The 25,929-nt window shown below is 43.1% G+C and overlaps 2 protein-coding genes across 2 annotated transcripts in view; one reads left to right on the top strand and one right to left on the bottom strand.

The window, feature by feature from the left end:
- Positions 1-1,412, bottom strand: part of NBAS (NBAS subunit of NRZ tethering complex) — a 235,639-nt gene extending 234,227 nt beyond the window's left edge. The window contains exon 1 of the mRNA XM_054979414.1: positions 1,270-1,412. Within this exon, the coding sequence (XP_054835389.1) occupies positions 1,270-1,401 (132 nt within the window). The 5' untranslated portion in view covers positions 1,402-1,412. The remainder of the gene's footprint in view (positions 1-1,269) is intronic.
- Positions 1,413-2,388: 976 nt separating this feature from the next.
- DDX1 (DEAD-box helicase 1) overlaps positions 2,389-25,929 on the top strand; it is a 28,570-nt gene continuing 5,029 nt past the window's right edge. The window contains exons 1-20 of the mRNA XM_054982351.1: positions 2,389-2,542; positions 4,182-4,233; positions 4,617-4,680; positions 5,332-5,361; positions 6,266-6,362; positions 7,572-7,619; positions 8,675-8,758; positions 8,995-9,078; positions 10,543-10,619; positions 11,649-11,721; positions 11,802-11,878; positions 13,160-13,274; positions 13,398-13,536; positions 14,859-14,919; positions 17,482-17,580; positions 18,272-18,361; positions 19,595-19,783; positions 20,923-20,974; positions 22,065-22,211; positions 24,971-25,062. Coding sequence (XP_054838326.1) covers positions 2,527-2,542; positions 4,182-4,233; positions 4,617-4,680; positions 5,332-5,361; positions 6,266-6,362; positions 7,572-7,619; positions 8,675-8,758; positions 8,995-9,078; positions 10,543-10,619; positions 11,649-11,721; positions 11,802-11,878; positions 13,160-13,274; positions 13,398-13,536; positions 14,859-14,919; positions 17,482-17,580; positions 18,272-18,361; positions 19,595-19,783; positions 20,923-20,974; positions 22,065-22,211; positions 24,971-25,062 — 1,686 coding nt within the window. The 5' untranslated portion in view covers positions 2,389-2,526. The remainder of the gene's footprint in view (positions 2,543-4,181; positions 4,234-4,616; positions 4,681-5,331; positions 5,362-6,265; positions 6,363-7,571; positions 7,620-8,674; positions 8,759-8,994; positions 9,079-10,542; positions 10,620-11,648; positions 11,722-11,801; positions 11,879-13,159; positions 13,275-13,397; positions 13,537-14,858; positions 14,920-17,481; positions 17,581-18,271; positions 18,362-19,594; positions 19,784-20,922; positions 20,975-22,064; positions 22,212-24,970; positions 25,063-25,929) is intronic.

Here is a 25,929-nt window from a genome sequence, read left to right as displayed (position 1 = left end):
CAAAACCAGAACATTGTGCCACCAAGACCCATTCTAGATAACCAGTACAAAAAGTTGTGATAACATTCAAAGCCACCAAGAGATCCACGAAAATCAAGAGGATTGCATTGCCCCTCTTCTGATAAAGTTTATCAAGAGTTCCATTTCCAAAACTAGGTCAGAAACTTGTTTGAGATGAACTTAGAATCTAAACTATTTGATCTGTGCAAGGCAGTCAGGAACTATACCACTTAAACACCTTGAGCCAACCCCACCCACCCCCCTTGAAACTTATGAAACAGTGTTTTTCCGCACTTTCAAAATGTGGAAAAACACTGGCTTCATTTCAAGTCTGCCTTCCCCACAGATGCTCAAAGTGGAATAAATGGGGGAGGGGGATTGATGGGGGGTATTGCAATAATTTAGCAGCTAAAGAAGCTGTTTTCAGTGGCTAATAGTCATTGGTTACCAAGCTTATCCAAGACACACTGTTCACAGCTGTGTGTGCCTGTGACCTGCCCAAAGTTGCACAGTCCATTATCAAGGCAGAGTATGGAACCTAGTTGAACCCAGCTCTCCCAGATCCTGCTCCAGCACTGTAATCACTACACCAGCACTATATCCAATACATTCACATGGCCAATACTGCTGACAAACTCCTCACTCTGACAAACATGTACTGGGATATCTCCATACAACTGGAATCAGTACACTGAAACTGGCGAGGACCTCTGAAAATATTCATTCATTCATTCCATTCATACCAGCCTCTCTCTCCAAAGTGGTTTACATCGTTCTCTAATTTATCCTCATAACAACCCTGTGAGGTGGGTGAGGCTGAGTGTGTGTATGACTGGCCCAAAGTCCCCCAGAGAGATCCCCTGTCAGAGTGGAGATTCGAACCTGGCTCTCCCAGATCTTTGTAACACATTTCCTAGCATTTAGGCTTTTTGGCCTGCACATCTTTGGCATGGGAATGCTAAAAAAAATTACAAATAGAAACTTTGTGCAAAACTGCCTTGTTAGAAGACGATCAGCCATAGAAATGGCCACGTGTATCAACTGCAGCGCGCTTTCTAGGCACTGTCAGGTTGGTAACTACCGTTGCCGTGAAGTACAGGGAACCCTTCCAAAGCCCGGCTCTTCGTTGCGAGTTTGCCTCGCCTGCCCTCTCCTGCCTTCCTACGTGGCGACCTGACTCCGCCGCTGCGCCTGCCCTCCAGCCTAGGGACTCAGCAGCACAGCCACAGCCACAGCCACTGCAGGAACGGGCGGGGGGAGGGACCCCACCTGCACCTCCGTCTCGGGCGGCCACTCGGTGGTGATGAGCAAGTCGTACAGGATGTTTTCCTCCCCCTCGTCCTCCGCTGCCTCCCCGTTGCCTCCTCCAGGCTCCACTTTGCTCTCCGGGGCAGCCGCCATGCTGGCAGGCACCCCCGGCTCCCACTACGGCAGCCTAGAAGGGCCAAACTTCCCTCCCCTTTCAGCCAAGGCCTTTTTTTAACCCCGTCGTCTCTGGCAGGAGTTTCGATGACGGGCTTCGATTTTTACCTTGAATTCCGCTCGCTCGCAAAACGGAGAGGACAAGGCGCGCGTTGTTTGCTCGTGCATATTATAGATGTTTGTTTCTTACTCCCCCTCGCTGTACGAATTTGCTGTAAAACGTTGCACGCCAAATGCACCTTTACCTGAACTAAAGGTGGATTTTCCCTAGGGTTGCCAGCTCCAAGTTGGGAAATTCTTGGAGATCTGGGGGGAGAAACCTGGAGAAAGTGGGGTTTGGGAAGGGAAAGGACCTTGGCATGGCATAATTCCATAGAGTCCACCCCCCCCCCAGTAGCCATTTTCTCCAGGTGAACTGATCTCTGTGGCCTGGAGACCAGCTGTAATTCCAGGAGATCTCCAGCCACTACTTGGAGGCTGGCAACCCTAATTTACTCCTGGATTCATAGAACGAAGCTCCTGAACATCCCTCGGAAGTATGATCCAAGTGAATAAAGTGAGACTTGGTAAGTATGCAGAGGGCCCCACTTCAGAGACTGAGTAAGAATTCTAAAGGGTTATTGTATCTTGCGGTAAAAAATAAAGAGTTTTTAAAAGATAACTTTCCAGAACAAATTTTCGTGGACTACAGCAGGATTGGAGTCCACTGGCACCTTAGAGACCAATAAGATTTTCAGGGTATAAGGCTTGCGAAGTCAAAGATTTGGTATCTGAAGAAGGGAAAGTTTATACCCTTGAAAAATCTTATTGGTCTTTAAGGTGCCCCTGGACTCCAATTCTAGTGTTCTTCTTCAGGCCAACAAAGATGCCCATGTGAAACTCTTTTCGCGGACTACAATCCACTACAATTTACTTCAGAGAACGTCTCACTGGACCAACAATTCGACATGCTATTATTTTGAAGCTTGCCCGCCGGAACCTTAGTTGGCTGCCCGGTGTTGCAGACCGGAGGGATCAAACGCTTGGACGTCAAAACTGCGCAGGCGCCTCTGACTGAAGCGGCGGAGCGTGGATCGGGAGGTTTGTCGGAGGAGCGCAGCAAGCATGGCGGCTTTTTCGGGTACGTGGCTGGAAGCGGGAGAGGGTTAGGGCCGCCTCCTGTCTGTCATTTCGGTAGTGGCGGCTGGGTTGGAAGCGCTGCCTGTGAGGGGAAGCAGAATGAAAGGAAAGAAGCCTCAGGGCGACGTGGAGGAGACGAAGAAAGGCGATGTCCGAGAGGCCCGTTGAATTGTGCGGCACCGGGGCTCCTGTGAAATGCAGGACGGGCTGCAGCTTCTGCTGTCAAGGGATAAAATTCAGTCTTAAGTGATGGTGATAAAATAAGACTGTTTTGCAGTGAAACTCTTAAGGAGAGTTACTCCAATGTAAGACCATTGGTTGGATTGACCGTGCTTCAGATTGTGCTGTCAATCGGTTGATTTAAAAAAATAAAGACTAAAGACTTACTATTTTATGTAGTATGTTACAGGAAACCTTTCAAGAGGTTAGAAACATTTTAAACAAATAGAAGTAACTTTCATGTTATTCGGTGGGGCTTACTCCCAGGAATGTCTATTTAAGATTGATGCCTAAATCTTAAAATGAAGTGGGGGGAGAGGAAGTCTCCTGGATTTTGGCTCTCTGTATTTTGGTAAAGTAATCTTGTATAAAGAGCCAGGTTGATGTAGTGGTTAAGAGCGCAGGACTCTAATCTGAAGAACTGGGTTTGATTCCTCATTCCTCCATTTGAAGCCATCTAGGTGACCTTGGGTCAATCACAGTCTCTCAGCTCCACCCACCTCACAGGATATTTTGTTGTGGGGATAATAATAGCATACTTTGTAAACCGCTCTGAGTGGGTGTTAAGTCATCCTGAACAGCAGTATATAAATCAAATATTATTATATATTGTCAGTAAAGTTGCGTTTTGAGTATTGATAGAGGTTTAGAATGATATATAATTAAAATAAGAGTTGCTCTGCATTGTAAGAAAGAAATACCACTTTCTTTTGGTCGTATAAATCAAATGGTGAAACCAAAGTAGCATTTAAAGTGTGAGGGGGCACAACATATAACACATGCTTAGAGGTAATCACAATGTGAAACTGTCAGTGGAAGGTTAGAGAGTCTGACCAAGTGAATTAGATGCAAAATACCATGAGTGGTGGTGCTCCATTCCTGAAACATCTTATTCTTGCCTTGCTTCCCCTGCTATAGTTCTCTGCACTTGCCTCCCAAAATACTGTCCCCAGAATTCAGGATAACCCCAGGAATAGCATTGGACTTGTGGGTCTTCAGTGGGAAGAAGCTGCAAAAATTGCCCCCCTCCTGCGGCAACAGAAGTACCTTCTTCCAGTAGAATATCATTTCCATAGCAACCCCACTCCTCCACCTGAAGCCAGCTGGGTGACCTTGGGCTAGTCACAGCTCTCTCGAGCGCTCTCAGCCCCACCCACCTCACAGGGTGTTTTGTTTTGGGGATAATAATGGCATACTTTGTAAACTGCTCTGAGTGGGCATTAAGTTGTCCTGAAGGGCGGTATATAAATCGAATGTTGTTGTTGTTCATATGTACATATATATTAGTTGTGGCCTTAAGGGCACGTGCCATCTTGCAAGTCTGCATTTACGGCTTTCCCCTTCAGAATGTACTTATCTGAAATGTTTTCCCGTAGTAAACTCAAATGGCTGATGTTCCTCTTAATTTTATGTGCTTGCAGAAATGGGTGTTATGCCAGAGATAGCTCAAGCTGTAGAAGAGATGGACTGGCTGTGAGTATTGTTTTCGGTTATCTGTAGCTCCAGTTTAATAAGGGAAGGAATTTTCCTGTTGATGTCATACTCAGTGGTTCTGAAAACCCTGCCCCATTTCAATGGAAGGCTATTTGAAAAGTGGCATGTGAAAAATACTTTCAAGCTGAAAAAGAGAGGTTCTAGTTAAAGCACCTAGTGCAGAGAATTACTTGGGTTCACCCTTTTTTGGAAACTTAATTTATGTATTAAAGCTCTGCATGCTTCAAGAGCTTAGCTACAAATAAGTATATTTCTATCCACCTTTTTTCTTCTTTCAAGCAAGCTGAAAATAGGGTTTGCAAATGTTATATACCTTGATGTCCTTGCAAATGTTGGGTTTTACATTTAAGTTTCTCTTGTAGTCTTCCGACAGATATCCAAGCAGAATCTATCCCATTGATTTTAGGAGGTGGTGATGTACTTATGGTATGTGTTTGTACAATCAAATTTTATATAGTTTCCTAGGTTGCAGCACTAATCTGTGTCTGTGAATGTGTATTAGCTCAGCAATAAATCTGACTTTATTCAGTAAATTTAAATAATAGTAAATGTGTTTAGAATTACAGTTGGCATGATTTTTGTCACACTTTTACAGACATCGTCTGCAGATATTGAATCAAGCTGATAAAAATTGTAGATTACTTTGTAACTATTTTCTGTGTTGTGTTGCTGTTCAGTATAAATCATACCTTGTATTGTTGTCAGTGCTGGTTAGTACATTGTTGTAATGCTGATTAGAAATATATTTAAGCCCACTGTAAAATGTGTTTCTTTGGATGTGGGGGTGGCAGGGATGAAAGAGATTTTCCTTATCCTAAAGAGATCTTCTGCTGGAAGAAAAGATATTATAGAAAGCTTTTTCAACATCTTGTATTTGAGACAGAATTGTATCACTTACAAAAGCTGAGTCTGTGAAACGGTGAAGTGACTACCTGTATGTCAATGTTCTATTGTGGCTTTGGACAGTTTCTCTCCCCCCCACCCCCAGTACTTAGTTAATAAGGGTAAAGCTTATATTATTTCTTCAGTAATTAAATTATATCTTACCTGCCATTTTAAATCTTATTTTCCTGATAGGCTGCAGAAACTGGGAGTGGAAAAACTGGTGTAAGTAAGATTTTCATTGTCATATGTAAAAGAAATCCCCGTACATGGACTTGGGTTACAGATTGTTCCACTGGGAGATGAGTTACCAATTAGTTCCTCGTTGTAAAGTTAGCAAATGTAGACAGTGGCTTAGATTTGACTCTTGAGCTGTAGCACTGATGCTACTTCCATCACCACCCACCAAAAGCAGGGCTTGAGGGCAAAGGGATCTTCAGGAACTGTACAGCACGTGGCAGGGAGGGCTGCAGCTAGTAGGGGAAAACCCCTTCTTCTCTTGTCCTGCTTCTCTCACAAGGATAGCTTTGGATCCAAGCCATTGCTGACTTGGAACCGGCCTACACATGAAATAGAAAAAGATGGTATAGTGCCCTGTGGTACTTCATACTGGTGGAGGGGAGGACTCCCTGCAAATAAAAAAAAAGTATCAGAGAGAGGTTCTAGCCCACACATTCATATATAGTATTTGCCATTTTCTGTGAGTTACTAGTGTAAGGAGATTGATCGAGATGGGTAGCCGTGTTAGCCTGTCTGTAGCAACAAAAAAGAGCCAGAGTCCAGTAGCACCTATAAGACTAACAGAGTTGCAGTAGAGTGTGAGCTTTCGTGAGCCTCAGCTCACTTCTGTAGATATGTATCTGAAGAAGTGAGCTGTAGCTCACGAAAGCTCACACCCTACCACAAATTTTCTTAGTCTTATAGATGCTACTGGACTCTTGCTCTTTTCTAGTGTAAGGAAACTTTTAAAAGCACAAATCTTCACCTGCAGTCTGAAGTGGTATAAGTGCTTTCTCTTTTGAGAAGAGTAGGTCATAAATGAAATAAATAAGCATCGCTTCTTACTACAATACTAGGAGGCAGTCGCTGGTCCAAAACGTATGAACTTGCAGGCGATTTTATATTTCAGGCATTCAGCATCCCAGTTATTCAAATCGTTTACGAAACTCTGAAGGACCAGCAGGAAGGCAAAAAGGGAAAAACCACTATAAAAACTGGCGGGGGAGGTAAGCTTTTATCTTTGGGATTGTGCCCTGTGCTGATACTTCCTTTTGCACTCGGTTCTAAGTCTGTTAACCTGTATCCAAGCCTAGGTAGACCTAGATGCTCTGAGGTTAGATTTAGCAGCTGCCTCCCTCCCCCACATTCCTGCTTATTTTATTTAGCAAAGGCTCTGTGGCAGAATACCTTTACCCAATTAGATGAGTTACGTGCTTATTAGCAGAGCACTTTCATGGTACCAGAACTGGTGTTAGTGGTTTGCAATTTGTTTTTTTGTTTTTAATTTTTTTTATTGGATTAGATTATAATATCATTCAGCACATTCATTACCCCCTTGTAAGTCTATTTCTAACCCCCTCCCTTTCCTCCCCCCTTTTTGGTTGACTTCCAACAGTTTTCCAACCCTTAGTCTATTTTATTACTTAATTACTTAATATCTCGTATACCCTGTTAAACACTTAATACTCTTTCCTCTAAGCTTATTAAATCTCTACTAAAAATATCTCTATATCTCTATGGTATGTGGTTTGCAATTTGTATGTATTTACTTGAATCAGTATGTATTGTCATAGCGGCATGTGCCTGCTTTGCCACAGTGTTTTCATGGCATCCCAAAGGGGATATGGCCTCAGTTAGAGTTTGAAAGATGTATCTCCAGTTCCCCTTAATAGTAATCTGCAAGTACTTTGAACTGACGGTATATATTTCATATAAAAATTAAACAATGCAAAATGTTGCATTATTTTAAAGGCTTTTTGGTCCAAGTTATAAGTTAATTAGTGAAATTCAATATAATTGTAATTCAGACAATGCAGCTTTACACGTGTAAGGTAAAAGGAGGTCATACTGTCACAGTGGCATTTGTACAAATTTCCAGAAGATTCAGGCGCTTAAAACTGAGTTACTGTTTTTCATGACAAACAACTGTTCAATAAAATGATATCTTTCAACTCAGAAGTATAGGAACTTATTACTGCTGAGGACGTGGTGGTTAGAATGTTGGACTAGGATCTGAGAGAACCTGATTCAAATCTCCACTCTGCCGTGGACGCCTAGTGGGTGACCTTGGGCCAGTCACACACAATCAGCCTTACCTAACTCACAGAGTTGTTGTTGCCTTAAAGTGGAGGAGGGGAGAGTTATGTCAGTCTCCATTGAGGAGAAGGGTAGTGTATGAGTAAAGTAAAATAAATTTTAAAAATTCTTCTCAATAGTGCTCAACAAATGGCAGATGAATCCATATGATAGAGGATCTGCATTTGGTAAGTTGATTGGTTATCGGTTGGTTCGGGGAGGGGGGCATCTTTTTTAAAAAATGCACGTTACACTGTTCTGTCTTCATTTAAATCGCTGCTTCAGACTTTCCTATTGATAAACTATCCAAAAGAATGATAATGTGACATTGAATTAAACGTCCTTTGTTAGAGCAAATTTAATTTTCCCTAGTGCACGGCATGATCTTACTGGGCTTTAAAAATTGAAGACTGGAAGTTAAACAATGTTTTTTTTTCAATTTGATTCATCATATCCATGATTCCCTTAGCTTGTACTAAGTTGCCTCAGTTGTTTTGTAGCTGGTGAGATAGTTTTGCAGTACTATCATGCTCTTTGCTTCATTTAGTATATTTCTTTGACACAGAGGGAGAGCTAGCTACACATAGCATTAGAGTGTTAAAAGTTTAATTGCGTATAATATACTTACAAAACTTACTGGGTTTTGTAGCACCTTTAAGACTAACCAACTTTATTGTAGCATAAGCTTTTGAGAACCACAGTTCTCTTCTCACTGTTGCAACTGATTCACATTTACATGACCCTCACTCCCTGCACCCTCTCCCCCCTCCCCTCACCACCTATATATCTCTGGCCAGTTTCTTCATACCCCCCCATGCATCTGATGAAGAGAGCTGTGGTTCTCGAAAGCTTATGCTTCAATAAAGTTGGTTAGTCTTAAAGGAGCTACTGGACTCTACTATTTTACAACTACAGACTAATATAGCTAACTCCTCTGGATCTATTACTGGGTTTTGTAAGTTTTGCTGGGTTTAAAATTTGGGGTGGGTTTTGAATTTTCACTGATTTCTGTCCTCCCTTGGCAGATCTTTGATTGCCCTCAGGTAATCTTGGCGGGCACCCAGGAGCTGCATTTCAGGGGGGCATTTCAGACTGCAGTTGAAGAGGAGAGGTGGGGATGTTGCACTTCCAAGGATAGAAATCCTTCCATTCCCAGAAATTGTCAGCGGGATCCAAGCTTGAACATTGTACTTCGTAAAACTTATAAGAGGTCACTCTTAATGGTTTCTTTTTTCCTGTTCAGCAATTGGGTCTGATGGCCTCTGTTGCCAAAGCAGAGAGATAAAGGAATGGCACGGATGTAGGTCAACCAAAGGCGTGACTAAAGGTACCAAAAGCAACAGTGTGTATTATTAATTACAGCTAAAGTTTGGCCCTGGGAGACAAAATTTAGAGTGGTGGCTGCAGATCTAGGTAAATAAACCTAGATAATTGAGATTGGCAAATGACACATTGAGAAGATTGCTGTTAGAGGTGTGTCCTGTGTGTGTCATGTAGTCAAACTGAACTATGCAACTGCGAGGTCCAGTTAGTTATATGTACTGTTTTCTTTTAATGTTTTAGGGAAATATTACTATGAAGTGTCCTGTCATGATCAGGGGTTATGCAGAGTTGGGTGGTCCTCTGCGCAAGCTTCATTAGACTTGGGTGAGTAATTCCATAAATCTAAATCTTGAAATCTATGTGGCAAGCTGATATTACCCATTAAAGTCCAAGAAAACGCAGGGCTGTGGAAGAGTGGCATTGTTTGGTCTGAGTCGTTGGACAGGAGGGCTCAAAAGTTCAGAGGATGCATATAGTCCTGTTTTTTGTTCCATAAACTAAAGGTGTTCATAACTAGCGCTCTGCTGAATGTTTATCCAGTTATTTTTTAGGCAACAAATTGGCTCTTTGAAGTTGCAAAACGAATTTTCCAATTTGAAGTTGCAAAACGAATTCCAATGTGAGATGTCGCTGCTTGGTGACAATTTTTCAGGACTGCTTTGTTTTTCACTGGATGATCGCCGGCAATTGAGGAAGAACAGCGCATGTTATCTTCTGGCTGTGGGTTACAGTGCAGCTAGATATGGCTCCCCGACAACAGTACTGAGAGCAAACGAAGACCACACAGTACCGCCTCCTGAATGATGGGGAGAAGGAGAGAATGTGTCCCCATAGCCAAGGGCAACCAGTTTGATATTCGTTGTCTTGCTGTGCTGTGTGTCAGCAGTTTAGTTACCTGCCACCTCTAAGACTTTTGCCCTGATTCAGCTGTCGTCAAATGTGGCCCCATATGGACAGATCAGGACATCCCAATGTCTATATTCTGTCACAAACCTGTCAGCTACACAAGAGGCAAGGGAGCATGGATCCAGTGGCCTTAGCAGTAGGAGGAGGTGCTCCTTGTACAGGGATAAAGTTGTTTGCTGAAAGTTCACACAGCTCTTGTTTTGACATGACACTAACCAGCAGTACACGGAACAAAATCAATGTATGCCATTCTTGTTTGAAAGTTTGGAGACTATAAAGCATTAATTTCTAACAAAATGGCAATTCAAGAATGTATTATTATTTGATACAGTATGGCCTTGCTGCCTTAAGATCCCCAGTCTTGAAGCCTAACTGTGTGCTACACTGTTTTCCGGTCCTGTCAACCAGGCGTATACTGGGAGTTCCACACTGAAATGTAATTGTGAGTGTCCAATTCAAACAGGGACCACAGGGCACAGTGGTATAGTTCTCCACCCCCAGGTACCATTTTCCCAGGTCGGAATGTTTTCTGGGAGCTGTTGCTTGTCCCATTGGAAAAATGTATGCGTATACTTTCCTGAATCGAACAAACAGCAGCTCCCCGGAGCCATTTCAGACTGGGAAATAGTGGCTCCCTGATGCACAGAAAGAGCTTTAAGTCCCATCTTCCTGCATGACATAATCCTGATCTGGCCCCCACAATCCTGAATTTTTAAAACCGCTGAGATTGCCACATTTAGAACTTCTGGTTTGACGTGGCCTGCCATCATCCTGGATACATGACCTTTGCTCATCTAAATTCCAGGCGTGTGTTCAGTGTTGTCTGTATTGACTCTCTTCAGCGTATGTAAGGAAAAACTGTTACTTTTTTTGTTTTGTTAGGCACTGACAAATTTGGCTTCGGCTATGGCGGAACCGGAAAGAAATCTCACAACAAACAGTTTGATAGTTACGGGGAGGTATGTAGGTTTCTCTTTCCACCACCAAGAATAGAATGGGGCAGTGAACCAAATGACCTAAATTGCATGCAGGTAGACTGCAGTTGCAATTCAGCTGTGGAGGTGTGTGAAGGGAAAACCCCTGGTTTCCCACTCTGTTACTGCTAACCTAACTGAACAGAAAAAGGTCATTTGACACATTTATACAAAGCTCCTACTGTGATCCAGCCAGTTCATAAAGTACCTGCAGTTAAGGGGAGGTTTGTCAGCTCTCATCTACTCTGTTCTTGTCTCAGACTTCAGAATCTGTCTCATGAATGCAAAAGGTTAAACGTTGATCCTTGCTGCATTTTTCTGTGAAGAAGTGTCTGCCTTCTACTTGTGCAGAGACTAACTTCATTTTACTCTTTTCTTTCAACTGTTAGACTTGGGCTCACTCACACAGCCATCTTGGGGACACAGTACCTGCAAGAGAAGCCTCTCAAGGCTTTCCCCACGCGTGTTCTGTGCTCAGATGCCCATACAAATTGATTGTTCCTTTTAAAAGATCTTGTTCATTCAACTACCTTTTATATAAAACTACCTGTAGGTCATCGGAAGTTATATTACTTTTATTAAATCTTTTTGATTTCTTCGCTCCTCTTAACAAAATTCAGAATGGAGAGTTGGCGTTATGGTAAGCTGTATCTTACCTTACCATGTAGCAGTCAAAATTGTACCTGTCACGTTGACTGAATGTAAAATACTTAGTTAACACATATGCACTTATGGGCCTAAGGCATTAAACCGTTCACTTGCCTCCGCTTGAAGCCAGCTGGGTGACCTTGGGTTAGTCACAGTTCTCTTTGAGCTCTCTCAGCCCCACCCACCTCACATAGTGATGTGGGATAATAATAACACGCTTTTGTAAACTACTTTGAGTGAGCATTAAGTTGTCCTGAAGGGTGGTATATAAATCAAATGTTACGTTATTAAAATGATGGCCTGTATAACTGCTGTTCCTTTGCATTTATTATATAACACTTAGAAACAATGTTCTTTTCTATTCAGGAATTCACTATGCATGACACAATAGGATGCTATCTAGATATAGATAAAGGGCAGATCAAATTTTCCAAAAATGGTAAGTTGTTGCTTGCTCATTAAATGCATGATCAGAGTGAGAAATGATACGAATCTTTCAACTGGCCCTTTTTCCCTTAGGAAAAGACCTTGGGCTCGCATTTGAAATTCCACCACACCTTAAGAATCAAGCAATCTTCGCATCTTGTGTTCTCAAGGTAATATCCAGGTTTCTCACAAGCACTTAAGTTAAACATACTTAAGTCGTGCTTGTTACGATTTTTTTAGCTGTCCATCCTCCTTTCTTCTGCAATCTTTGTTACTCCAGATGTATTTAGCAGTGTAAAGTCTGGTTAGACAGGTTTACAGAAAAGCTGTAGATGGCAACGTCAGTCCTGCAAAACAGCTCAAATGTAAAAGATGAATACGAAGCCTAGCAACTCTACATCTTTGCTGACAGCAGAAGGAACACTGATGAGCCCAGTCAATCCACAACCATAATAGAATAATGCATTTGTTAAGGGTTCCAAAAGCTAATTTAAGGATGCCAAATATGTCATGTATGGAGAGGGTGGTTTCTAAAGGTGCAAAGCCACGGCTTCTTTAGGCATCCTGTATTAGATTCACGTCCTGAAGGCAAATTAATATGTGCTTGAAAAAATAAGGGCAGCCCATTGATGTTTAAATATAGGCGTTCTCTTGCTGATACATTAAAATCCCCAACTTGAATGAAATGTTGCAAGTAGTAAAGAAGTAGTTAATTGTTATAAGTGGTAACATTGGCCAACAGCAACTTGAAGGCAGGTTTCTTTGTTTTGAAAATTTATGTTTTAGCTGGAAAGTTTTTAGCATATACCTGACATTCACATAAAATTTAGACCCCCCCCTCCCCCCAACACAGAGAAAGGGCACAGTTTTCCTGTGTTCTCCTCAGTTTGTGCAGTCCTTATTGACCGCCAGAAGGACCACTGCAGGAATAGCAAAGAAGTAGCTGTGTGGATTGCAGTCCTGCATAGAGGTGTAGGTGAAACTCTCCTTTCTCTTCCATCAGTAGAGTTTGGCTGACGGGGTTCAAAGAGGAGTGGTGTCACTCACATCTGGCAGTCTCTCCGTGAGGATGCTGTGATTGCAGGAATAATCTCGTTAGAGGTTAGAAGGGGCTACAGGAATGGAAAGGAGCATCGGAAAATTATCATTCCATCCCAGAGTTAGCCGTCCATATTATGAGCCCCAAAGGCAAAGAGCTTGCAGATTGGACATTCTCCTCACCCCAAAGCCCCATTGCTTCTGCAGAACTGAGACTCCTCAGGGACAAAGTACCGTTCAGCATGAACAGTAATGAAAAGTGAGATTGTATAAAATCACCCCCTATCTCTTCTGCTTGCCAAGAAACTTGATGAAACAAGCAGTTGTAGGGTATAACTGTGTGTATGAGAGAGAAAGAGTTAAAAATCTTCCTTGAAAATCTTACACAGGTTTTCTGTTGCATATTGTTTTAGAACGCTGAATTAAAATTCAACTTTGGTGAAGAAGACTTCAAATTTCCACCGAAAGATGGATATATTGCTCTCGAAAAGGCTCCTGAGGGCTGCGCTGTGAAATCAGAGCACGCAGGTATGTTTATGGCATGTCTGAGCAGTTGTAACTGTAATGAGAGGAGGTTTCCTCCTCCAAGCTAAAAGTCCCTCTTTCCAGCTATTGATTCAAAACTCTGAAGCTTCGGTGTTCTCATTTCAGGAAGCGCGCAGGTAGCCCAAACGAAGAATCTCCCAAATGCTCCCAAAGCCTTGATTGTGGAGCCATCCAGAGAGTTAGCTGAACAAACGCTGAACAATGTGAAACAGTTCAAAAAAAATGTTGATAATCCTAAACTAAGGTAAATTTGTGAGTATTCTCTGTTTTCAGTCAGTTGGTAGAATAGATAATATCTTAATTTTTTTTAAAAATGATTGACCGGACCAAGGCCATTTTCACATGGCCAGGCGCCTGGAAGATCACGTGAAATTCATGCCATAAAAGCGTCTTCCTAGCACAAATTCTCAGCACAGTCCTGTTTAATGGCCCTTTTTCTGACGTCATCAGGCCATTAAAGGGGATTGTGCCAGGAGATCGTGCTAGGAAGACACTTCATGCTGTGAGTTTGCATGATCTCTCGGGGCGCGTGTGAAAACGGCCCAAATCTAGCTCTGAAGATGCAGTTCAGGAAATGGCATCATTTAGGGAGAGGCCATCTTAGTAGTTTATCATGTGACTAGCAACAGAGCCCATTGTAAAAATAAATACAACAGGCTCTGGCAGTGGGGCCAAGGCCCCACTGCTGCCACAGAGGCGGCGGGGAGCTCCCCCGTACTGCAACTCAGTGCCCGCCGGCTCTGCAGCCCCATAGCTACTGCAGAGATGACAGGAAGGCCTCTGGGGGGACTCCCCCATGCTGTGCCTCCTCTCCGGCTCTGCAGGCAGGCCTCTGAGGGGCTGCGGAGCTGGCAGAGAAGGGCAGCGCTGGCCCTCAGCTGCTGAGGAGGCCATGGGGGGGCACTTCCCTGCGCTGTGCCTCCCTGCCAGCTCTGCAGCCCCTCACAGGCCTGTCACCGACAATTCTCCTTTTATCCTGGGGCAGGCGCACCACAGGGCCCTCGGTGCATCTGCACCAGGATAAAAGGTGAGTCATCGGGAATACAACTCACCTTTTATTTTTAAAGATTATGTTGGCAGTGCCCTTCGACATCTAGAACTCTCACCGAATGACACCGGTTTAGTATCTACATACTTCATACATGAATGTGAATAGCCTTATTATAGTTAACGGAAAAATGCTACTGATTCACTATGTTCTTCAACATTAGTAGTTTTTTTGCTGTCTTTTTGCTCTACCAGATATACTGACCAAAGAAGAAAATTAATCTAGTGCTGTGCTTTATTTGTGTGTGCGGCTTTCCTGCCACCTACTATACTCTCTTTTAGGTGCCAGCCCAAAACACACATTTTTATTCAGGCTTTTAAATAAGAGTATTTCACCAGCTTTATACGTAGTCTGCTTCTGTTTTATGGATGCTGTCATTGTGTCTAATGATTTTATTTTAATGGCTTTTTATATTGTTATATTGTTTTAATTGTAAGCTGCCTTGAGCAAGACTCTGAAGAGGTAGTATAGAAATATCCTAAATAAAAGAAATACATAAAAATTATCTTTTTTTTAAGGGAACTCCTAATTATTGGTGGTGTTGCTGCAAGAGAGCAGCTCTCCATTTTGGAGCAAGGGGTGAGTTTGATTAATTCATTGAACACTAGATTCTTAATTTCACAACATCTTGGCAGATCCAGAGTTAGAACTTCAGTATTTGGTTTTGAGGTGATTCATCACCTCGAGTGTACATCATGTGCAGTAACTATAATGTTTTCCTTTTAGAACACTGTCCACAATATGCCCAAAGAATAGTCTAGCTGCATAAACAGTTTGCTCTCCGGGAGTGAAAAACTCTCCATGATATTGTTACCTCAGGCATGATTTTTCCCCCTCAGTCATTAACATATCAGCAGAGCAGATCTCTCCTCCTTGTTGCCAAGTAGGCCCCCTCCCCTGCTTTAAGGCCTGCCATGAACTGTGTTAAAGTTTCCTGCGTTACTGTTTCACTGCTGCACAAAGATTGCTTTGCACGTGTGTGCTCTGATACACGTGTCAGTTTCCTGCCTGCGTGTCAATTACTTGGCTGCTGCTATAGACTGTGTAGTTTACTGACTCCATGTTTGGATAACTGCACAAAGGACTCTCTTTCTGGGCAGCCATGCCCTGACCTGTATCTGAAATTCCCAGTGTGTGTTTGGACTCTGTTACAAATGTGCCCCGTGCCTGCATTGCCATCTGCCACGGACCGTGCCTGTTCCCTGCCTTGGACTGTGTTTTAAAGTGTTGTTCCCCCTGCCTCCATGGAAGCCTGCCTCATATGGGCCCAAGCCGCTGCTAGCAGCCGGGCGCCTGCCGGGGAAACCTCCAGCGAGCCTGGCTAGGCGCCCCCTGGTCAGTTCCCGCCTGGAGCCTCCCGCGGGCCGGTCGCCGAGCTTGCCCTCGCTACCGGGCAGCCTGCTATCCAGCCCCAGCTATGCCCAGCCGGCATCCATGTTCTCAGGCAGCCAGAAGACCCTGGGAAGAAGACTGCTTTGGGAAGCCATTTCGGCGAAGCGGGCACACCACGTCCGCAGTGAGAGCCCCTCGCCCCGCTCTGCATATCTTGGGAGCCGCCCCGGAGAAGAGCTAAGTGCTGACCATCCCAAGCACTTAGAGAATGCATCTCAAAGAAACCTCCGCATTCCAGAAGCTGATGACATCAGGACAAGCCCTGTCCGCTGGAACATCCTTTCAGCCCACTTGGATTTCCCCCTCCCTCTTTTGTCCCCTCTTCCTGAGGTGTCACTTATCCCAATCTGATTACCAAAGTGGCCCATCCAAGCCATTCAGTAGCCCATTAGACCCTTTGTTTTAAACTGTGAGAACCACCAAGTACAGCACCAGCCCCAGGGTACGTTTTGGGGTATTTAAGCTGGTCTCCCAGACCACTCGGTGCCTCGGCCATTCCCTATCCAGACCTCCTTGCTGTCCGTCTGTGGTCCCAGTGCTGGCATTGGGCCACCCTCGCTGCCGTGTCTCTGCTTCGCTCCAGGATTGTGAGTATTTCCCTTACCATCGTTGGGAACCCGCTAATGCGAATGTCTCTGTATTTCCTACTCTGTATTTCTTAGACCTTGTGTGTTCCTTGTATGATTGTGCAAGCTAGGCTTACGCTACACTCAATACACGTGTTTGGAACTTATTCGTTGTCTGCCTCTTTTTCACTAGAGTGTCTGGGATCGGGACCTCCGTATACATAGGTTATGATCCTCGCTTAATATTAAAGTTACAGACTGCTGCAGCTAATTCCCCATTATAATAAAAGAGCAGTTCTGGTAACATCCTCTGACCTAAGTAGTCAATGTGCAGGCTGCTGGTTTTCCTGAAACTCCAGTTGGGAGAGCCTTGCAAACAGAATACACCACAGGCCCTCCCACTCTTTGGAGGTGTTTAGGCTGTGTTCAGAATAATTACAGTATTTACTCAGATGCAAGGTTAGGGTTTTTTCAGATATGCTATCAAAATGGGGTGGGGGGGGTCATCTTTCATATGCATACAAGTTACAGGTACCTCCAATAATATTTTTTGTACATGTAACATTTTAAGGGAGTCATTTTACATTCAAGGTCATCTTCCTTAAGAGTAAATACTTTTGTGACACCTTGAACTCCAGACATAACACATTTGTTGTTTGAAGTTTTGGAACGTTTGCAAAACGGTTTAATTATTTTTCAGGATTGTGATTGCATGATGCTTTGAGTTCAACATATAAATAGTTCTTCAGCCAGTAAAACTCAAGTTTAATAATTTTTTTAAAAAAAATCCATTGTCATCTGGTTGTTCTATTAAGGTGGAATAAAAAGTTACCCCATAATATTTCCAGTTGACCCCCCCCCCCACAATACAATCAGTTACGATTTTATAGTCTTTCCAGAAAGTTAACATCTCTTTCATTGTCTGTAGCACTTTACAGAATGTTAACCATTTGCTCATGTGCCCAAAAACTGTTTAAACCTCATAGGTTGTAGGCGTAATCTGAATAATGTGTGAAAGAACTTCCTATACATACTTAACAGTGCAATCCTAAGAAGAGTTACTCCAGTCCAAGCCCATTGAAATCTATGGGTTTAGACTGGACTAACTCTTTTTAGATTGCACTGTAAATGTTGTCACTTTAACTTTATTTTGACAAACACAACATACTGATATGTTTTACAGGTAGACATTGTTGTGGGAACCCCTGGAAGGCTGGATGATCTCGTGTCAACTGGAAAATTGAATTTGTCTCAGATTAGATTCCTGGTTCTTGATGAGGCTGTAAGTATCAAGAACTGCATCTTTCACATGGTTCAGCAATTCAGGTATCCCCCCATCCTGGCTCAAGTCTTTTACCTCCGTACTGTGTTCAGAAATACATTTATTGCCAGTAATCATATAGCTTATCTTCTATAGATGCGAATGAAGGCTTGTGAGCAGCTTCTTGAGAGCGGGATATTTGCTTATGCTAGCTGGTTTTGTGACTAAGGCTAATTAATGTATCCCTTTTGCAGAAATGTGGTCACTTTGTAGCTTCAGATGTATGTGGATGCTGCTGTCACCCTAGATATGGGACTAACAGTGTCATCCTAAATCCGTTGATGTCAATGGGTTTAGAAAGGCGTGACTCTGGGATGGCACTGTAAGAAGGACAGCAGTTTTATTTGTAAACATTTATCCCACCTTAGAAACAACAGAAAATCCTAAAATACAATGATAATATCTCAAGCACAAGATGGAATATGATCAAAAATCTGTCTCACACCAAAAGTCCTCTTCCCATTTTCGGTGTGCCAGATTCCCTCACTCCTTCCCTTCTGGGGGCACTTCAACCATAGGTGGCGGAAACAAGGTTAGAGGATCAGTTTAGCTAGGCAAAGGCAGAATTGTTAATGGAACTGCTAGGGCCAAATGCTTGGAACCTGAGATCGGGTGGGTAAAATATCTAATGTAACTTGTACTCTCTGTGCAGGATGGCCTCCTCACCCAAGGTTATTCAGACTTCATCAACAGAATTCATTCTCAGATTCCTCAGATAACTTCAGACGGAAAGAGGCTGCAGGTATGAGGTCTGCTTCCTGTGTCAATGCTGATGTATTCCAGTGAGTCAACAGTATAGTTTTCTTGGTCACAGACTGCTCGTGGATTTCTAACCCGTGGTGAACCTCTACAGTGTCAGATTTCTTACTGTCTTTAGGCGGAATGTGTGTATTGTTATGAATCTGTCCCTCACCCAGCAAAGACAAAAGAAACTAGCATAAAAGATAACTGATCCTGAAGGACACTCCTAAGTTGCTTCCTTATATAGCTACTGGCATGCATAGGCACTGTCCTTTGGAAACCACTCAAAGGGCAGCCAGTTTGGTGTAGTGGTTAAGAGCGTGGGATTTTAATCTGGAGAGCCGGGTTTGATTCCCCACTCCTCCACTTGAAGCCAGCTAGGTGACCTTGGGTCAGTCACAGCTTCTAGGAGCTCTCTCAGCCCCACCCACCTCACAGGGTGTTTTGTTGTGGGGATAAGAATAACATACTTTGTAAACCGCTCTGAGTGGGCATTAAGTTGTCCTGAAGGGTGGTATATAAATCAAATGTTGTTGTTGTTGTTAGTCTATGAAAATGAAAACGCTATAAGTCATTCCAGTCACCCTAGCAAGAAGCTAGTTCACACTGCCCAGGGAGGAATTAGTTTCTTTTTTAAATACCCAACTGCACCTGCCTTTTACAGTTGGAGAGAGTTAACATACTGTCTAAAACTATTTGGCACATTATCATTTAATTGGTATTTCACTAGAACAGGACAAAATAAGCATGATTCCGAATCTTAGAGAATGAACTTTTCATGCACATGGTTTCCTACAAACTGCTTTGCGTTTTTGGCGGCTCTCAGATAATTGCTAGGGAAAGGAGAGAGGGGAAGCCCGAAGCACATTCATCTGGCTCTACATTGAATCCAGTAATTAGAATGTGAAAGGGTTCGGAGAAGTAAAAGGGAAATATTAAACGCATTTTTAATTGTTATGTCACTAATACCAGTTTCTGTTTGGGAGTGCTGCATGCTTCGATTCTTGTTGTCAAAACTGTGTTTAGGTTTTCAGCACATCACTCTGTCACTGTAATATTCTAATCTTACATCAGAAAAATGGGGAGAAATCTAGGGGGGGGGGTTCTACATGTTTCCACACACACCCCTCCCCAGGCTTTCCCATCTTCGCTTCAACCACAGAGCGGCTTCCTCGTTGCGCTGTTCCCAAACTGTGATAAATCCCTGGGCTTGAAAGGCTTCCTGCCTTCTTAGGTCATTGTGTGCTCCGCGACGCTTCATTCGTTTGACGTGAAGAAGCTGTCAGAGAAGATCATGCACTTCCCCACTTGGGTTGACTTGAAAGGAGAAGATTCTGTCCCAGAGACTGTGCACCATGTTGTGGTTCCTGTAAACCCGAAAACTGACAAAGCTTGGGAACGGCTTGGCAAAAACCACATCCGGGTGAGTTTCTTTAAAAATGCCTTGTTGCTCTAAAGCTTCCCAGTGACGACAACATCAGGGCAAGAGGAACACATCTAAGCTGTGCTGGAACATTATAAAATAAAGGGGGAAAGAAGTGGGGTTTCAGAATGATGTATGGGGCACTCATTTTTCTTGTTAAGCAAAATATGCATCGCCGTATTACTTTCCAATTAGTGCATATTACTTATTTTTATTATATTTTATCATCGGCCTTTCTCAGACTCAGGGCAGATAACATAGTGTAAGTCAATATGAACTATGGCTGAAACATCCCATAAACAATATGATAGGTCACAGCAACAGTTACTACACATTAATGTAGTCTGCAGTCTCTATTCTTTTCCCAAAGTATCTCTGTGAACAATTTCAGTACAGTACAGCACTCCAGTCTCTTTGAGTAGCTGAGGGAAGATGCCCTGAGTTAAAGGCTCATTTATGATTGACATGAAAGGCTCATTTATGTGGTCCTTACATGATTTTAGCAGCCAAGACAGACAAGGATCCAGTGCACAAGTCGCAGCTTTCATAGATGCCAGGATCTTGTCAGTGTCCCATCACTGTAACTGGGTCAAAATGGTCCATAAACAAACCAAATGATGTACGAAGCCTTTCTTCCGCTTTGGCTGTATTAGAGCTGGTATCCAAACCAGAATGTATTCTTGCTGTTTTGTCAGCAAAAAGCTTGGTAAAGGTGTCGCAGCTAATTATCTGTTCCTGAGACTATAAAGGTTCAGCTCTAGAAGTCAGAAGATGTTGAGATACGTTAAACCGGATGGCCATGAACCAGCTTGTGTAATGGTTGGAGAGAGAATATTTCTTTGCCACTATCACTGTTGCTTCATAGGTCTCTATCAGATTCAGTGTAAGTTTTCTACCAGTATCTTTCTAGATGTCTTCCAATCCTCTTTAGATCCTCCAGCTCCATGGTAAACGATGGGACTTGCTTCTGCCCCGAGAGCAGGGGAGTTGATGAGGAGCAATCTTGTCAATAGTTTTGAGGAGATTCACATTCCCAGCTCCCACTGCAGCCTCAAAAGAGCATGTGTTTGGAATTCTAAACACATTCTGAAATTCTTTGATCACTGTTCTAATTTTCTTTCTTTTTAAAAACTTTGTAGACTGATGAGGTGCATGCAAAAGACAACACAAGACCTGGAGCTAATAGTGCAGGTAACCAACCAGTCTTCTGAGAAATGTAATTATAAACTTTTTGAAATCTAAAGGCTTTAGCAGAATCTTTGACTTAAGGAACAGCTGCATGGAATGATACAGCAACACTATTGTAGCTGAAAAATGACATTCTTTTGTTGCTGTAAAAATCTTATTTCTCCCCCCCCCCTTTTTAGTAAAAGGGAATTACTATTGAGAATTATCCAGATAAGAAATAGCCCTAGCATTCATCTAATGTTTATGCAATAAGTTTTACAACTGATCTGCAAAATTGTGGTGCAGCAGATCAATGTTGTGTTGTCCCCGGGAAGAGTTGGTGTTGACTCCCCTTTCCCCATAGCTTCTCACAACATCCCTGCCAGGGACACAGCAAGCAGTTTCTGGAGGTGGCGGGGAGTGCACAGTACCATGTTCCAGCCAGGAGCTCACATTCTGATGGCGTGTGCATGCGAACCCCCACCAAGCTTTTTGCTAGGTTCCACTGACGATGGAGTGAATGTTTTCCCCAGAGGGAGTGATCTTATCCCTGCATTCTTGGGGAAGTGTCTCCCCCATCCATACTGGGATTCAGTGAGAAGGTAATGAGTCAGAGCATCACCCACTTTCTCCATTGCATCTCAGAGGTTTTTTTTGTCTAAGTCCCAAGCGCCTGGAATGCAGTGGAGAAGCTTCCAATCCAGTGCAGGTGTGTAGAACACTGCTTCTCTGCCCTCCACGCCCCCCCCCCCCCATGAGACACTTCCTCATTGTATCCTAAGGTGTGCATTTCTATCAGTTATGGAACGGGAAACTTCTCTGCTCAGCTACCCAGGCAATGGGACATAATGGCACCAGTTAACATCGCAAGATGATGCCGGGTGATATCATGGGTTGGCCTTCTCATCTCCAGTTCAAATCCACTCTGATCCTCATATTTGTTTTGAGTTGCGCACTCCTGTTTTAGAACAAACTAAAATGGGAGACTGTCGCAGTGCCCACAATTTCTAAAATCATAGTTTATTTTTGGATGTCGAACTAAAGCCAGCCCTTTTAAGTGTATGTGTTAATATTTAATGTATTGACTAGGAATAATGACGATCTTGTTCTGTAGAAATGTGGTCAGAAGCAATAAAGATTCTAAAAGGGGAGTATGCCGTTCGGGCCATCAAAGAGCACAAGATGGATCAAGCAATTATCTTCTGTAGAACTAAAATAGACTGCGACAATATGGAACAATACTTCATCCAGCAAGGAGGAGGTAATAATTCAACACCTTGTTCTTCAAGATGATACCAGTTTACAAGCACCCACCTCCACCGGTTTTGATTTTAAAGGGTACCTTTCACCATGGATATGTCTCAAGTACCTGGACTGTGTATGTGTGATTCCTCTTGAAAAGAGCTGGTGAAGGTATTATAGGACTGCCTTTACCTAAAAAGGATGGGGAGGAAACTCTTCAAACCTGCCTCTTTGCAAAAGAGATGCATGTTCTTTTTAGAAGTCTCCCTTGGCAAAATTGATTAGAAGTCCTTTATATTGTATTTATTTATCTTGTTTATAGTCTGCCTTCCTCACTAAGGCGGGTTACACTCCGCGTCAGTACGGTCAGTTTCAAAGACGTTTTAATAAACAATGTAATAAGGTATATTAACGCAAATGTGCAGAATTTGAATACTAGCAGGAATCTAGTACAAAGTTGAAGAAATGCTAAAACAGAGCATAAGCATTTATAAGACTGACATATTAAACAACATATAAACTATCCAGTAGGAACATACCTACATCAGCAAACAGTGCATAGGTGTAAAGTCTATAGTCCCTATCCCTTTACTTATGCATCTCTTTGAGATCATTTCCTTACAGTGCAGCCCTCCTAACTGAGTAAAATACCGTCTTGAATAATTCAGTTTTGCATTGTTTGCAGAAAGACACAGTGGGAGCTTTCCTGACCTCTTCAGGTAGGCCATTCCATCGGGTGGGGGCCCCTACAGAGAATGAACACATACCGGCAGCTGTGGCCCAGGTACAGTGTGGCACCTGAAGAAGGCACTGTTCAGATTAGCAAAGCTGCAGTGGTGGAACATAGGGAAAGTGGCGTTCCTGTAGATATGCTAGATCTAGGCTGCGAAGAGTTTTGTATGTGTTAGGCCACACCTTGAATTGATCCCGGGAACTGAAAGGTGGCCATTGGAGTGACTGCAGAATAGGAGTACTATTTATGCTTCTCCTAGTTCCCAATAACTAATGGGCTGTAGCATTCTGCACCAACTGAAGTCTCTGAGTTAACTTTGAGGGGAGACCTATGCACAGTGCATTACAGTAGTTAAGTCTCAGTGTGACCATGGTGTGGATCCAGGCGGCCAGATTGACCATGTTGAGGTAGAGGGCCATCTTCCAGGCTAGAGTGAGGTTTTAGAAAGCATTTTTTGCAGCTGCTTTAACTTGCTTTTCTAGCAGTAGTGCTGGCTCCAGTATAACCCTTTAACGGGATCCAGTATAACCCTCTTAAGTGAGATTGCAAGGGTCAGACAAACTCAGTTGAAAGTGGGGAGTATTATATCCCCCAAGATCTCTGCCTTCCCAGCCATCATCACTTCCGTTCAGTTTCAGTTTGTTTGATTTCAGCCGTTTGACCACAGCAGTGAGGCAGCAACCCAAGATCTCTACTGCATCCCGCAGTGATTTGGATAGTGAGATATAGAGCTGGGTGTCCTCTGCATATTGATGGCATCCAGTTCTTTAGTTGCAAATGAGTTCTCCTAAAGGCTTTACGTAGAGGTTGGAGAAGATGGGGGATAAGATTGTGCCCTGTGGAATCCCGCAAGATAATTTCCACTCTGGAGACAGCTGGTCTCCGACAGCAACTCTTTCAGTCAGTTCCATGAGAAATGGTTTAAACCAGTTCAGGGCACGTTCCACGATACCCACTTCTGCCTCCAAATGCTTCAGCAGGATGGCATGGTCTGCTACATCGAAGGCTGCGGAAATAGATCCAGGAAAAGCAACAAAAGCATGGCCTTTGTCTGAATTCAGCTAGAGATAATCAACCAAAGCCTCCAGAGCCGTCTCTGTCTCGAGACTGAAAAGGGTCCAAAGCACCAGAGTTATCCAGGAAGACCTAGAGCTGGTCAGCTACTGCTCGCTCAGTCACTTTGTCCAGAAAGGGCAGATTGGAGACTTGACAATAATTGGCCATGTCATTTTTGTCTAGGGATTGTTTTTGTAATTAGTGGACAAATAACTGTTTCTTTGAGTGGTCAAGGGAAGGTGCCCTGACTTAGTGACTGATTTATGATAGGTCTCATTTAGTAGTCTTTCCATGATTTTAATCTAAGTCCATTTCACCCCTCTGTTAACTGTATTAGGGCTTTTGAACTCTCTGCGATTAGCATCTGGCCTTCTCCATTCAACAGTGCTTCTTTTGCCATCCACTCCCACTGCAAACTAATAAATCAGTATCGGCACTATGTTACCATTAAGAGGAAAGCCTGTTTGCTGCTCTTCAGAAGATGTCTGGATATAGTATCGATTTGGTCTGAACAGCCCATATTATTTTTTCCCTTCTCGTTATTAGGGCAGCCGAGTGCTTGATGTGTCCTTGAGTGAACTAAGTATCCTGTCTTGAATTCAATGGCAACTTTACCAAATTTGGCATATATGTTTATTTCAAACGGATTTTTAAGATGCACGCTCCCAGTTCATGTCTGTTTTTCAGACACTTTCATATCGATCTCATCATCAGATTGTTTCCTTGTCTATCCCAACCATCACAAAATAAACAAGCTGTTTGGGTGAACATTGAATGTATTTGTCAAAAATTAACATGCTCCTAATATAGTTTGAAAGTGGTGATGGTATACAAGGTTTTTGTTCCTCGGCCTATGCATTCTAACTGGCAATATATTGATTTCAGAGATGTCCTTTTTACAAAGATGTTGTGTGCCAACCCTTTCAGGGCTGCATAGTCAGATATGAGAATCCTAATAAACAGGATTGTGGGTGTTTTGGTTTTCTAAGGTCCAGATAAGAAAGGACATCAGTTCTCCTGTGTCTGCCTGCATGGTGACAGAAAACCTCATGAAAGAAAACAGAATTTGGAGCGTTTCAAGGTAATTACTAGAACCACAAGCTTTAATAGATTGATAAGTTAAAGCTTTGTTTCATTAGTGGGTGTGAACATCTTAGTTGGTTGACCACTAACAGTCAACCAGTTGGGTTGGATCTGGCAATTCTTCAGCAGAAGGCATGGATCTTTGCCTAATTTCCCTGTCCCCAGCAGCCCTTTCCAGCTGTGGGAGAGTGCGTGGGACCCATTTGGACTGACATCCATGTGGGTCGGAAGGGTACAGTAGGAAGGGGGATGGAGGTGAAACCTCTTCTGCCACTGCTGTCTCCACCACTGGAAGAAGGGGAAGGTGGCTTTGCCCCATCTCTGCTGCAGTCTTCTGATGCACATGGCTGTTAAGTCTGCAGGAATCTAACAACCCTGGATGCAGACTTTCTCAGGGTTAGAAAAGATTGTCGGGGGAGTGGAATGTAGAAAAGATCTTTAATTCTTACATCTGTGGCCTCTTGAATACACAATTATCTCTTAAGGAATAAAAAAAATAGAAGAGACATCCTTTAGATTTTTTTTTTCTGTTAAATTTCTGTTCTTGCAACTTTTTTTCCTTTCAAAATGGCAACTAATGAAATGTTAGTAAGCAAATATATTTCAGTTCCTATCTACTAACAGGTTTTAATTAGCTAACCCTACTTATTACATATTGCCTGTAATCTTTTTTAAAAGATGCTACAGAAGATATTTAGGCCTTCTCCATAATCCCTGTTATCTGATGCAACCACTGCCCAGTATCAGCATGTCCAGGCTAATGTGCAGTTCAGTGTCCCCAACATGGTGCCTGTAGGTGCTGTGGCACCCACCAGCTTTCCTGACACCAACCAAATGTTTTTTAGGAAGTGGGCAGAGGCAGATG

The sequence above is a fragment of the Eublepharis macularius genome, chromosome 1 (assembly GCF_028583425.1).
Source record: "Eublepharis macularius isolate TG4126 chromosome 1, MPM_Emac_v1.0, whole genome shotgun sequence".
NCBI classification, from domain to species: domain Eukaryota; kingdom Metazoa; phylum Chordata; class Lepidosauria; order Squamata; family Eublepharidae; genus Eublepharis; species Eublepharis macularius.
The sequence above is the reverse complement of the archived record's forward strand: the minus strand, read 5'-3'. Positions and strand labels throughout refer to the sequence as shown.